This window comes from Akebia trifoliata, chromosome 2 (genome assembly GCF_017979445.1).
Source record: "Akebia trifoliata isolate Shusen 1 chromosome 2, ASM1797944v1, whole genome shotgun sequence".
Taxonomy (NCBI): domain Eukaryota; kingdom Viridiplantae; phylum Streptophyta; class Magnoliopsida; order Ranunculales; family Lardizabalaceae; genus Akebia; species Akebia trifoliata.
The window spans coordinates 16703533-16716197 of record NC_141376.1 but is presented as its reverse complement, the minus strand read 5'-3'; the positions used below and the strand labels follow the sequence as shown (position 1 = coordinate 16716197).

The window sequence follows — 12665 nt, the reverse complement described above, 5'->3', positions numbered from 1 at the left end:
TCCAAGAACAAACTTGTGGTGTTTTTATGCAGTCAGGTTCCTAAAATCCTTCACTATATCGATGAAACATGGACTGTCCAACCTAATATGAACTATATCTAAAGGTACAATGCATTTTCTAAAAGTCATCAAACAACTTTACTTGGACACCACGTATGAGTGATATTAGTATAGATTTACCAAGGGAGATGCAACACTAATTTGTTTGAAAGTTGTTATGTGCCTTACTAACACCATTCGCTTTATAAACCATTCCCCAATCCAGAAAATAGTGGCGCCCATGCATGATGAGACAAGTAAACTGACACAAATTACAAAAAGTAGAGATTAATTCAACCCCTGCAACACAGAATAGTGCCTTAAAAGATCTAATGGATATCTCACCCAAAATAAACTCAATCTTTCACTCAAACATCAACATTTTGCTTTATTATAAATACTAAAAGTTGGATTTCTACTCTTGTAATGTATTGTGAAATACTTTTGGGTCCACTGACCTTATAGATGGATCTTTTAGTGGATCTACACCTCAACATTCAACTTGATTCGTGTCTTTATTGGGTGTTTATGACTATTCATTTTAGTGATATTGTTCAATGAAACATGGTTCACATCAGAACCAATCATTCCAATGGATTTTGGGCTCAGTTGTCAAGCCCAGTTAGTGATCCCTGGACTTGGGTTTTAGTCATGGTTTGCCTGGACCTAACTTTCTAATGCGACCTTGCAATCAACCTAAACACTTGGTCATCAAAAGAAGAGAAATCAGTCAAGCCTGAGTAAAAGGTAGTGAAATCCAAGCAAATTAAAAATAACAAACTAAGTAAAACCCCTTCTATCCCCAACCAGTTAAGATTTGTTTGGAGAGTACTTGTGGTGTCACTGTCTATTTCTCTTCTTCTTTTGTTATTGTCTATTACTCACATTTATGTTCGTACTTTAACTAAAATTTACATTGAACTTGTCAAGACTGCATGGAAAGTTCTCCTTATGACCATCAAACTCCATTTTTTGCTCTGCTACTACATAGGAAGAAACATCGAAACATACGGTTCTTCTATCATTTCAAAGCCTTGGAGCAGTTTATAGTCGCTTGAGTACTGCTCCCTTTTTTTGTATTTGGGAAGGGTGGTGTAAAGGCTAATTAGACTTACCTTTTATGTTGAGGATATGATCATTTGTATGGTTTGGTTTCCTTTTTTTTCTGGACTATGATTATCATTCCTTTGGTGAAATTTTCATTCATTATTGTGTAGGAATGCCAAAGTGTATGCTACCAAATTTGTAATCACTTATGAGATTTTGAATTATATGATGCTAAGCCATTCTAAGATTGAAGTCGGATCTAAGGCTAGAAGGGAAATCGAAAAACCTAAAAGCAGTCACTATTTGATGTTGTTATTGACATTGTTTGGCAACTAATAGTTAGCTTGAAATCTTTGGCAATAATGATTCTATTGCAACCTCTGCTCTCAACGAGTTTCAACTCCTTTATTATAGCTTGTAACTCATGGTGTATTAACAAATTTGGCATGGGTTGAGCTTCTCTATAGTTTTGGCCTACTTAACTATCAAAATAGAAAAGTCCCATATGGGTCTACTTTTGAACAATTTAAATCTTCATATTGGTTTGAATTTGAGAGCAGATCAATTGGGAGTGCTTCTTGTCGACTTGCATCTCTTTTAATTTGTAACATAATTAAGAGCTATAGAGGTGTCCCAGATAATCAAAGTTGAATAAAAGTAAAATAAACCTGGTTCAAGGAAAGAACACGTTTTTGTTATGAAATGAACCCATAACCATAAAAATCCATTTTCTCCATTTTTCGTTTCAATTTCGATGTAAGTAAGAATACATCTAACTGATCATCTTCCAATGGTGTAGCTTGTGTTCTTGTTAATATATTCTCCTTTAACAAAGTAGTATGGTTCCGAATATTGGATTGTTGTAACTTTTAGATTCTTCTTCATAGATTGATCTTGTTTCTAAAATTTTGTTAAAATACAATTTACTTGTATGTGTGCTGTATGGATTATTTGTATATTTGAATTAAATAAGTGACATTGCATAATCTTGAAAATCTCAATCATATTGAATAATTATTTATGATTTTTCTCTCTTGCTTACGTAGATATTTAATTTCTTGTTAGAAACTCATGCGTGATTGGATAGATTCCAATGTAATTCATGTTTGAAATTCATTAGTAGATATCTTGAGATCCAACATTAAGACTCAAAGTATGATATGGATCATACAGCCTGCAAGTGCAGGATCCACTAATTGCATAAAAAATGAATAGACCTATCTTTAAAGAGTTTCTATTGCCACACCAACTTTTACTAATGCCACACCAAATCATACGTAAATCACCAAAAGAATTGCACACAATTGGTGCGGTGTTAGTAAAAGTTGGTGTGGCAATAGTAACTCTCTATCTTTATAATATGATGAATAGTTCATAAAAATAACATACCAAATCATGATCATTAAAAATAACTATGTGCTGACCACATATTACTTGTTGAAGGGTTTAGGTTTTTGTTTGTTTTGAAGGTAATTGTGAAGTTGGATTCTAAGAGAGTCGGACCTAAGACGTGGGACCACTTTCATACGTTTTACCAACTTGCTAATTTGGTATCTTGCTATTGAAGGGTTTAGTCATATCCTTTGCTTATGTATAATAAATTTGTTCCGAAGAGAACATATGATAGGAGTCCGGCTTTGAAACGGGTTGCCCACTTCAAAATTTGGACGGAACCCTCTTCACATTATGACACATGGCTTTTTGTATTTAACTTACACTGCTAATTTTTAGAGCAGTGATAATTTGACGCCCCCCTCTGACATAAGTCCCATCACAGAACTGTATATCATTTGCCTCAGGATACATAAGAAAACGATTTATGATATTATATATCCTGAGGCAAATGATTTACGGTTATGTGATGGTAGAATATCTCTGAGATGACACATGTCATAATTTAAAGAGGGTTCCATCAAAATTTTGAAGCGGACCTTCCGCTTCAAAGTTTTTCCCTGAAAAATAACGAAAAAAACTCTTAAGCAGGAAGGCCGAAGGAATTCTCACCATTGAATTACAGAAGGCACTTTCAAGGAGGTGGTTCAGATTTTAGAGAAATGTAGGGGTGTGAAATAAATTTAAAACGCCACGCGTTTTACAACGCGGAGGGTTTCTTCAAAATTTTGAAGCCGCCAGCCCGCTTCACAGTGAGGCTCGAAAAGTAACTATTTGACCACTGAGAGAGGTTATCTTTCTCTTCGCATCCGAAGACTATTCGGTGGATATTAATCCTAGAAATGCCCGATTCGTAAAGCGGTTGCTTTACCATCACTGTCATGGGTTTAGGTCCGACAGGTCATTTTTGTAATTTCACTCTTTCGACCGAGGAGGACTGAGAACCCAAAAAAGGAACGAAAAAAAAAACGCAGAGAAAGCGCCTTTTTGTTTCTCTCAATCTCAATTTGGCAAATTACAGAGAAGAGAGAGAGAGAGAGAGAGAGATGGGCCATGGAAGCTCGAAATCGAAGCTCGAAGATTACTCCGCAGACGCGGCCAAAGATTCAAAAACCTCGCGACGGTCTCGAATCCGCCGTTATCTACATCTTCATGGTTCCCATAGGGGCGGAAACGGTTCGAGTTCGAATTCTCATACAAAGCACCTCACAGCAGAAGATTTCGCTGGAATCGCTCTCGTCAAACTCATAGGCGTAAGCTTTGAACTCTCAAATTTCCCAAATTTCTGCAAAATCTCTCTTAAAAATCATTTGTTCTTGTTTGTAGGCGGAGATGAAGTTCAAGGACAGATGGTTTGCTTGCGTTTCTTTGGGAGAACGAACTTTTCGTACTGTAACCTCTGATCAGTTGAGAAAATCACTCCAAATTTCTCTCATTTTAATTTCAAAATTACTATTTTGGGACCAACTAGTTGCACACCAACCACGACCAATTGCACTCAAAATAAAAACATTGCTATTCTTTCTTTTTTATTTTATTTTATAATATTCTTCAACCATGCTCACATAAATTAGTGTTGGTCCAATAGTTTAAGAAATACTTAGTTGTATAACAAGCATATTTACAATTTACACGAGCAGAGAAGACAAAGACCTTCCAAAAATTCTGTGTATAGTATTTTTACATACTTGACTGTATAACAAGCATGTTTACAATCACAAAAGACCTTTATTTATTTATTTTTCATTTGGGGATTTCAACTCTGCACTTGTCGTTTTCATCACGGATGTGATAGGACCCACCAATGGAAGGTTAAATACTTTTTGCGCTAATGAGTATCCAAATAGACTTTTTAAGAAAAATGTAATTTTAAATATATCTCTAAAACGTATATTATCACAATTAGTTGTTTTTTATTTTATATTTGATGATTTATTATGTCTGAGTGTAACCAAATTATTATATATTTTATACCTTTATTATGGGCTTTAAATTATAAGAACTTCTTCATGATTTATTCTTTTATAATTTTCAAATATGCAATTTCATATATAAATTGTATTTAAATTTTTTTTTTGGGTATCCATAGAATAGATGTGATATCTCAAAAATATACTAGATTAATGGTACGGAAAATTTAAAGACAAACAAAACGAGTAAAACTTAGAACAATCATTTGTGCAATTTGTAACTCCATTAAGAGGATCTTTAAGAATTATTTTTGGGTGTGGGGGCAGGGGGGCTTATCTTAATTAGAGGCCTTAATCAACCACCTAACTTTCCCTAAGGTGGAGCTAACCCTGACTTTATGGCATGGTTCTTCCTTCTCTCATACATTGTATTAAATTTTGATATATTTCTATGAAATATTTTCATTTTCACAAGGCTCGATATGGAATTTAATGGTGGTTGCTTTTTGTATATATTTAGGTGGAAATCAGTATTCATCTTGCGACATATTTAGGTGAATAGTGGATTTCAATTGAAATAATCAAACTTTAGGTATAGAGATACAAGATTTTGGTGGAAATAATTGGTGAACAGTAAAATCTGGTTAAAATATTTTTTCAAAAACTTCTTCTAGCAACAACGTGCTTCCAATGGGTAACATTGTATGTATTATTAATTGCTGCAATTTCATTTTCCATAATTTTCTTTTATCCATGATGAGAAAAGGCTTTACTATGAGAAGTAGGAAGCTGAAGGGATTTCTAAAAAACAGAACAAAATGTTTATAGCTTAGTTGGTAGAGTCTTTGGGTGATGATATCAAGTCTCCGTAGCATTGAGTTACCAAACTCATTAAAAACAAGCTTATTGATAATAATAAAAAATGTTTATAGCTAGGAGATAGATGATCAAAGGAAACAAAACTGGAAATTGGGTGTTTGATATAAAAAAAATATACCTTTTGAAAGAGAAATGTGGAGTTTACTCTCCATATCAAGGCCAAATACTGGATCTTTAGATGATAAGTTTGAACATGGAGGAGGTTGAGGAGTAGAATTGTATTACCCTTCCTATGTTTCCGAGCATAAACCTATACGAGAGGAAACATAGTAGGAGTAGGAAGAATAAGAAACATAGGAGATGACTGAATCATTTGATCCTTGAACTAACATATGTTTTTTTTTATAATTATAAAATTTATTGAGCAAAGAAGAGAATTATAACCGTCGGCCGAGATGGCCCATGAGGTAAAGCAAAAGCCCTTAAAAATTACAAATAGATTCCCATCTAAAAACAATATCCTCAAAGAACAATCCTTTAAATTTCGAGCACATCTTGCACCAAAAGAAACAAGAAGAATTGTAGAAAATAAATTGTCAAGTCTCTAATTAGAGCTTGGCAGATATTTATAATTTATAATAATAAAAGAGTGAATGGACATAAATACCTTTACATAGAAATAATAGAATTAGACTACCAAATAGACTACTATTTTCCAATACTGCCCCTCAAGCTGGAGCAAATATATCAACTAAACCCAACTCTACAAGATGAGAATTAGAAATAGAAGGACCAACAGTCTTCATAAGTATGCCAGCAAGCTGATCTGACGAAGATACAATGTCTGTTTGAAGAGCACCAAATCGAACTTTCTCCTTATGAAAGTAAACATCAACCTCTATATGCTTAGTTCGTTCATGAAGAATTAAGTTGGAAGCAAGCATGATAGCAGACTTGTTGTCGCAGAATTACGTGGAAGAACCAGAAGCACGAAATTCCAACTCTGTCAACAAAAATCGAAGTCAAAGAAGTTCACACGTGCCAAGAGCCATAGCACAATACTTAGCTTCAACAGAAGAATGAGAAATCACACTCTATTTCTTACTTTTCTATGAGATAAGATTACCACCATGGAAAGTACAAAAATTAGAGGTAGATCTTCTATCTGTAAGAGAACCCGTATAGTTAGCATCAATGAAACTCGATAGATGTGGTTGAATAGCGGAAAAGTAGAAAAGCCCAAGGCCAGGACGTGACTTCAAGTAACAAAGAATATGGTGAATGATATCAAGATGAGACGTATGCGGTGTATGCATAAACTTACTAACTACACTAACCGTAAAGGTCAAATTTGGTTTAGTGTTAGTCAAATAAATCAGAAGACTTACAAGCTTCTGATAAGAAGAAGGATTAGATAATAGATCACTAGATTCGGCATGAAGTCGATGATTCTGATCCATAAGAGAAGAGGCAGGACGACAACCAAACATACCATTGTCCTAAAGAAGTTCTAATGTGTATTTGCGTTGAGATAGCGAAATACCACGTCAAGAGCGAACTACTGCTGTTCGAAAACTGCTATGTTAGAAGAAATGACTACTTTGCAAAATAATCAGACATGGGATATGGTATTTCTTCCTCGTGGGAAGAAAATAGTGGTTGTCGTTGGGTCTTACTATTTAGCATAACTCCAATGGTAGTGTTGCTTGGTATAAAGCTCGTCTTGTTGCTCGTGGTTTTACATAAACTTATGGTCTTGACTATAATGCTACCTTTTCTCTTGTGGCAAGGTTGTCGTCGATTCGTGTCCTTATCTCCATTGTAGCCTATCAAGATTGGCCCCTTTATTAGTTAGATGTGAAGAATGCCTTTCTTCATGGGCATCTCACAGAGGAGGTGTATATGGATCCACCACCTGGGTTTCTGCTTCAGGGGGAGTCCACGAAGAAGGTTTGCAGACTCAAAAAGTCTATTTATGGTTTGAAGCAGTCACCTAGAGCTTGGTTTCATCGCTTCAGCGGAGTGGTGATTAGCATGGGTTTTCAGAGATGCCACTCTGATCATACTGTCTTCATTCATTCTGGCTCCACAGGTCGTACTATCCTCTTAGTCTATGTTGACGACATTATTCTCACTGGAGATGACTCATCCTTCATCACTTATGTGAAGAAGGAACTAGGCCGTATATTTGAAGTTAAGGATTTGGGCCCCTTAAAATATTTCCTTGGGCTTGAGGTTGCTAATTCAAGGAAAGGCATTTTTCTCTCGCAAAGGAAGTATACCTTGGATCTCTTACGCGACACTGGTATGATTGGTTGCAAATCGACTAGTTCATCCATGGATCCAAAGCTATCTTTACATGAGAATGCATATAATCTCTTTTCTGATCCACATACCTATCAGCGTATTTTAGCCGATTAATTTATCTCACCTTCACACGATCAGATATTACATTTGTTACGAGCATGGTTAGTCAATTTATGCATGCTTCTTGTGCTACCCATCTCGTAGCAATTTAGCATATGCTCCGTTATATCAAAGTCTAACTCAAGTCATGGACTTGTATATCGTTCGCATGGTCATCTGGATCTCACCACTTTTACTGATGTAGATTGGGCAGGATTTGTTTTTGATCGTCGTTCGACATCAGGATATTGTGCCTTTTTAAGAGGCAATTTGGTTGCATGGAAGAGTAAAAAGCAACCAGTGGTATCTCGTTCCAGTGATGAATCTGAGTATATGGTTATAGAGGGTAAAATCGGTATTAGACACGTGGCGTAAATAAGGTGAATATTGGTCACATGACAGATTTAATGTGTATCTCGAGGCATTGATTGGTATATCTTGAATTAGATTTTATTTAGTTAAGATTCTAATCTTATTTAAACAAAGAATCCCCTTTGATTTGGGGAAGAAAACACAAGAGAAACCCTATAAAGTCAAGGAGAAATATACCCAAACAGATTTAGGATTTATCCCAAAAGCTTCTTGTGTTTTTTATGTATTATTGAATGCTTTAGAATTGTTAGTGTTGTGCTTAAACTAGTTCCACACTATACATTTCGCCATATGCTACTCTTGTTTATTCTATTGTTAATTATATTGTCAATGTCTCAAAAACTTTACATCTCATAAGCCTTATCCCAATATTGGGATCAGCTACATATATAGGACTGTTTGATCAAGTTGAAAATATACTCAACCAATTAATGATTCATATAGATGTATTTAAGTTACTTGGATTTATTTGGTTAATGATGACCCACATTTGTATATCTTTCCAACATATTATTTATTAATAATTTCATGAATCTGTATTTTCCTTTTCTATTATTATTTTTGAAATTTTATTGACACTTTTTTTTTCCGTGTACTGATTACGAAATAATGATGCTGCAGCACAGATAGGCCAATTTGGAAGTCTGTGAGTAATCCATTTCATTATGTAGCTACCAATGCTCTTTTATTCTTTTCATTTGATACATATAATTACTACGAAAACATAAAACCAATTGGAATAATCTTCTTTAAGAGGGGAATCCTCTCACTTTTTATCCACCCAAAATGGAACCTTATCCCATAGGAAATTTCAAGTGGGAGATGCACGTATCCTTTTAGCTGACTTTTAAAGCATCCATAGAAAAGGCAAAACAAGTGACCTCCATGCATTTGTTCCTCAACTGATTTCCCCCCCCCCCCCCCCCCCCCCCCCCAACTAGCTTTTGCACGTTGGTGCCCAATATGGCCGACATCACCGTATTGAGATGGGACATGCATCCACAAACAATAATGATAATTATGGGTAGCAAGCTACTATGATAACGAATGTTGCGAGCACCGTTGACTTTGGTCAAGGGGAGTAGTTTTCCCGATGTCTTATACATAAATTTAGGTTGAGACTTGAGGACACAAAGTAGTTTTCTACCTTTTTTTTTAAATTTTTTATTTTAAGAATGCAATTTTAAGGTACTTTTTGGATTTCATGTTTAAAATGTCATTTGCAAGTACCTCCTAATTACTAAAGGCTAATAGGCAATGTACATTAAAGGCCTTGCACTATATGGTCTGGTGGGTTATCATGTGATTTCTAATTATTCATGCTCTACGTATTCAGGTTAAGTCATGGTTTTGCTACTATGGCAATAAAGATTTGCGTTTTATTTCTTCATAGTATTTCACATTGCATGCTCTACCAAAAAGATCTTTATTTTGGAAAATTTTGAGGCTCATTTTTGCAATTTTGTTTCACAATTGAGATAAGTATTGGCATTTTGGCTCTAATGATAGCACTTGAAGATATTAACTTGACTTTGGCTTCGATGTATCTTCTGTAGGAGAAGAAACTTTTATTGGAAAGAAATGGTCCTCATGTTGCACGGCTATCTGTGTTTGAGGTGTGTTATGTTTCTATTAGTTCTTATGCATTGATTTGAATATGATCAGAGAACTTTTTGTCTAAGAGCACACCGGCATATGTTGGCCTTTTTAAAGCATTAATCAAATAAATTTCAATAATTTTTTTGTGATTTTTTAAATGTTCTTTAACTTAACTAGCAAAGATAACTTTCTATGACTTACAATCCATTATCAATTTGGATCAAATTGCCTATTTATTTATTGGATTAGTAACTCTTTTTTGTCTCAACTTGAACCATTGACTTGTTTTCATGTCTCTTCTTTGAGGATCTTGTTTTTTTATTTATTTTTTATCTTGAGGTTCATGTTGGTTTCGTTACTAGGATTGTAACTTGACAACATTTACTAGACAAGTAGGATCGCGAGAAGTAGTGGTTCCCATTTTTATTATTTTCCATTTTGGTAAATCAATTTTATGATTTGTAAATGCAATCAAATCATAAATCATAATTGATTGGTTGATTTTCTTAAAATTTCCTCTCACCATTATCTGGAGTTTGTAATGGTAGTAAATGTGGATGAGGTCTTAGAGGAAAGGTCGGGCGGATTTAGAGTGGGGGCAATGGGGGCACTTGCCCCCACAAGAATTTTCACACCATCTTTGGAGTAATGAACTATTGCAATAGAAAATAATGGCGAATAAAGAAATCTGCCACCATTGCTCTCCCAAGTTGTTTTACACTCTTAGTTGCCCCTACAAAATAGTTTCGATTGTTATGTTGCCCTCATAAAAAAAATTACAATCTTCGTTGCCCTCACAAAAAAATCTTCCACTCTTACATTGCCCCCACCTGAGTTAAATCTTGGCTCCGCCCCTGGGAAAGGTAATGGTAATGATCATCATAGGAGGGAATATGATGGCTCCTTAGATCAAAGGGGAAGCCCCCCCTAGCAGAAGGAAAAGTTTTTTCCAAGCGAAAAGAGATCAAAGAGTTTAAATTAGGGTTCCAACCCTTTTCTTTGTTGCCCTAAATTATTATTTATGGACAAAATCAATGGAAAACCCCTTTTAATCCCTTGTTATAGATTAATTAAGATGACTTAAATGCCCTTAGGATTCATTTTGCACCATCTACATTTAGCCCTTGCATGGCGTAGAGGTTGTGATGACCTCTATGATAGGCAATTCTTGGTGCAAATCATGGTGATGCACAAGCAAATGACGTAAAAGACAACCACTTGAGAGGGCAAGAAATATCGCACGAGTGTAACATCATGTTAGAGCGATGAGACCCACTAAGGTGGTAGAATCTGAATGTTGAATTGCTCTGGGGCCCGATGACTACAAGCTGAGGCAACTGTAAGACGAGGCACTGGGGCCTAGCAACTGTAAGTCGAAGAGGCATTGGGGTATGGCAACTGTTAGTCAAGGCGTTGGGGCTTGACTACTGTAAGTTGAGGCACTAGGGCCAAGAGATTGAAAGTCTAAGAGGCACTGGGGCTTGGCGACTATAAGTCGAAGCGCTGGGGCCAGGAGACTATTAGTCAAGAGTTCTAGATGTATAGGGTCAAAAATATAAGTATTAGATTTTTGTTGGAACTTGAATTTAAAGTAGATCCATGCTTATAACGTAAGTTGGGGCCCACTAGATTGAATTTAGGCATAGGTGCAACGTATGTTCAAGCCCTCAAGTCCTTAAATCAATAATCCCCAACAGCTCTCGACATTGCCAACCCTCGTGTTTCCCATCTGGTAGCCATACCCTATGCACCTCAGGTTCATCTTGTGAACAGAACAACCGACCTTTGCATTGCACTATTCGCTCAGCCTCCTGAGGTAAATTTGGCTTGAAATCATGGGTAAGTTGAATAGGAACCAAGTTTCCATTGTAAGAAGTTGTAGCCAACACACCACGAGAGTCACCAACGTTTGCTACGACCATGAGTTCACTTTATTTGACAATTGTCAGAGAAGTGGAACCACTGTAGAAATAATCGATCCCACGATACTTCTCTAGCTCATGGTCAATGGCATCCAAAGTCTTTAAGTGGGATTGCTTTTGTAATCATTGCTGGTTCCATTTTGAGAGTAAATACTCTCTCTTTCACAGGTGATGGTACAACAATATCATGAGATATGAGCTTTTGTAGGCAAGAAAGTCTAAAGACACTCAGCTACACAATTTTAACCTCACAAACCATTAGAAAGATACGTAGTCTATCCTCATTATGAGCAATTTCACTAGGACTTCAGAACTGTGTGCTTGGCTTACATTGGAATTGATGTGGATTAGCAAAAGTTGGTGCTATTGGCGCACCATGAGATAGACATTACCTGAATCTAGAATCTAATTAAGTAATCTGTAGCTCTGCTCAGTTAAATACCCTAATTTGTTTTTACTCTTAGTAACATAATCATTGACATTAATAGTAGGAAACAACAAAGATTCATTTATCTACCTCTGATACAACCTCTTCACACTAGTTGTAGTCTCCTCTGAAACACCAACCAATCTCTCCTTCATCTTATGACTCTTTGGATCGCTCTTCGATCCATCTCTAGCAATCATAAGCATGATTTGAAACTACGCATTATCAGTCGAATCTGGAATTTTCCCAGTCTTCTCATACTTCTCTTCAGCCTTCACTCCTTCATGAATCAACGACGTTGCATCTCCACTATCATCAACAATCAGATCTGGACCGCCACCAGGACCCCAATTGAGAGCTCTCTTGGTTCACCACCAGTACTCCTATAGGGTTTCTCCCTTCCAAGCAAAGGCTACGGCGCTGTCGCGAGCAATGGTGGATGTGGTGTGGTCTTAAGTGGATAAGATGTTGTAGGAGTGCCAGCGAACTTTGGCTCCAAGGGTGGTTGGGGTTTCAATGAAGACCACGGTTTGGATGATCATGTGGAGTGATCTAGTGATTCGAGCTCCTTTGAGGAGTTGTGAGGGATCGAATTTAGATCTATAAAACATGAGTCCAGGCATCATGACCTCTGTGAGTTCGATCTCGAGATGACTGAAGTCTGCTTGAGACATGTCTTTGACCTTGTAATCACGACATGATGAAGTTTTCTCTACGAGAAGCACCATGGCT

At 36.3% G+C, this 12665-nt stretch overlaps 1 protein-coding gene and 1 pseudogene across 2 annotated transcripts in view; one reads left to right on the top strand and one right to left on the bottom strand.

The window, feature by feature from the left end:
• The first annotated feature begins 3292 nt into the window (after window positions 1-3292).
• LOC147409803 (phosphatidylserine decarboxylase proenzyme 2-like) overlaps window positions 3293-12665 on the top strand; it is a 45765-nt gene continuing 36392 nt past the window's right edge. Inside the window, exons 1-4 of one of the 2 annotated variants that reach the window (XM_086431861.1) lie at window positions 3293-3731; window positions 3805-3884; window positions 8607-8631; window positions 9542-9601. In XM_086431861.1, the coding sequence (XP_086287987.1) occupies window positions 3525-3731; window positions 3805-3884; window positions 8607-8631; window positions 9542-9601 (372 nt within the window). In that variant the 5' untranslated portion in view covers window positions 3293-3524. The remainder of the gene's footprint in view (window positions 3732-3804; window positions 3885-8606; window positions 8632-9541; window positions 9602-12665) is intronic. The other variant, XM_086431862.1, reaches the window with a different exon arrangement.
• Window positions 11912-12661, bottom strand: LOC147409804 (adenosylhomocysteinase 1 pseudogene; annotated as a pseudogene).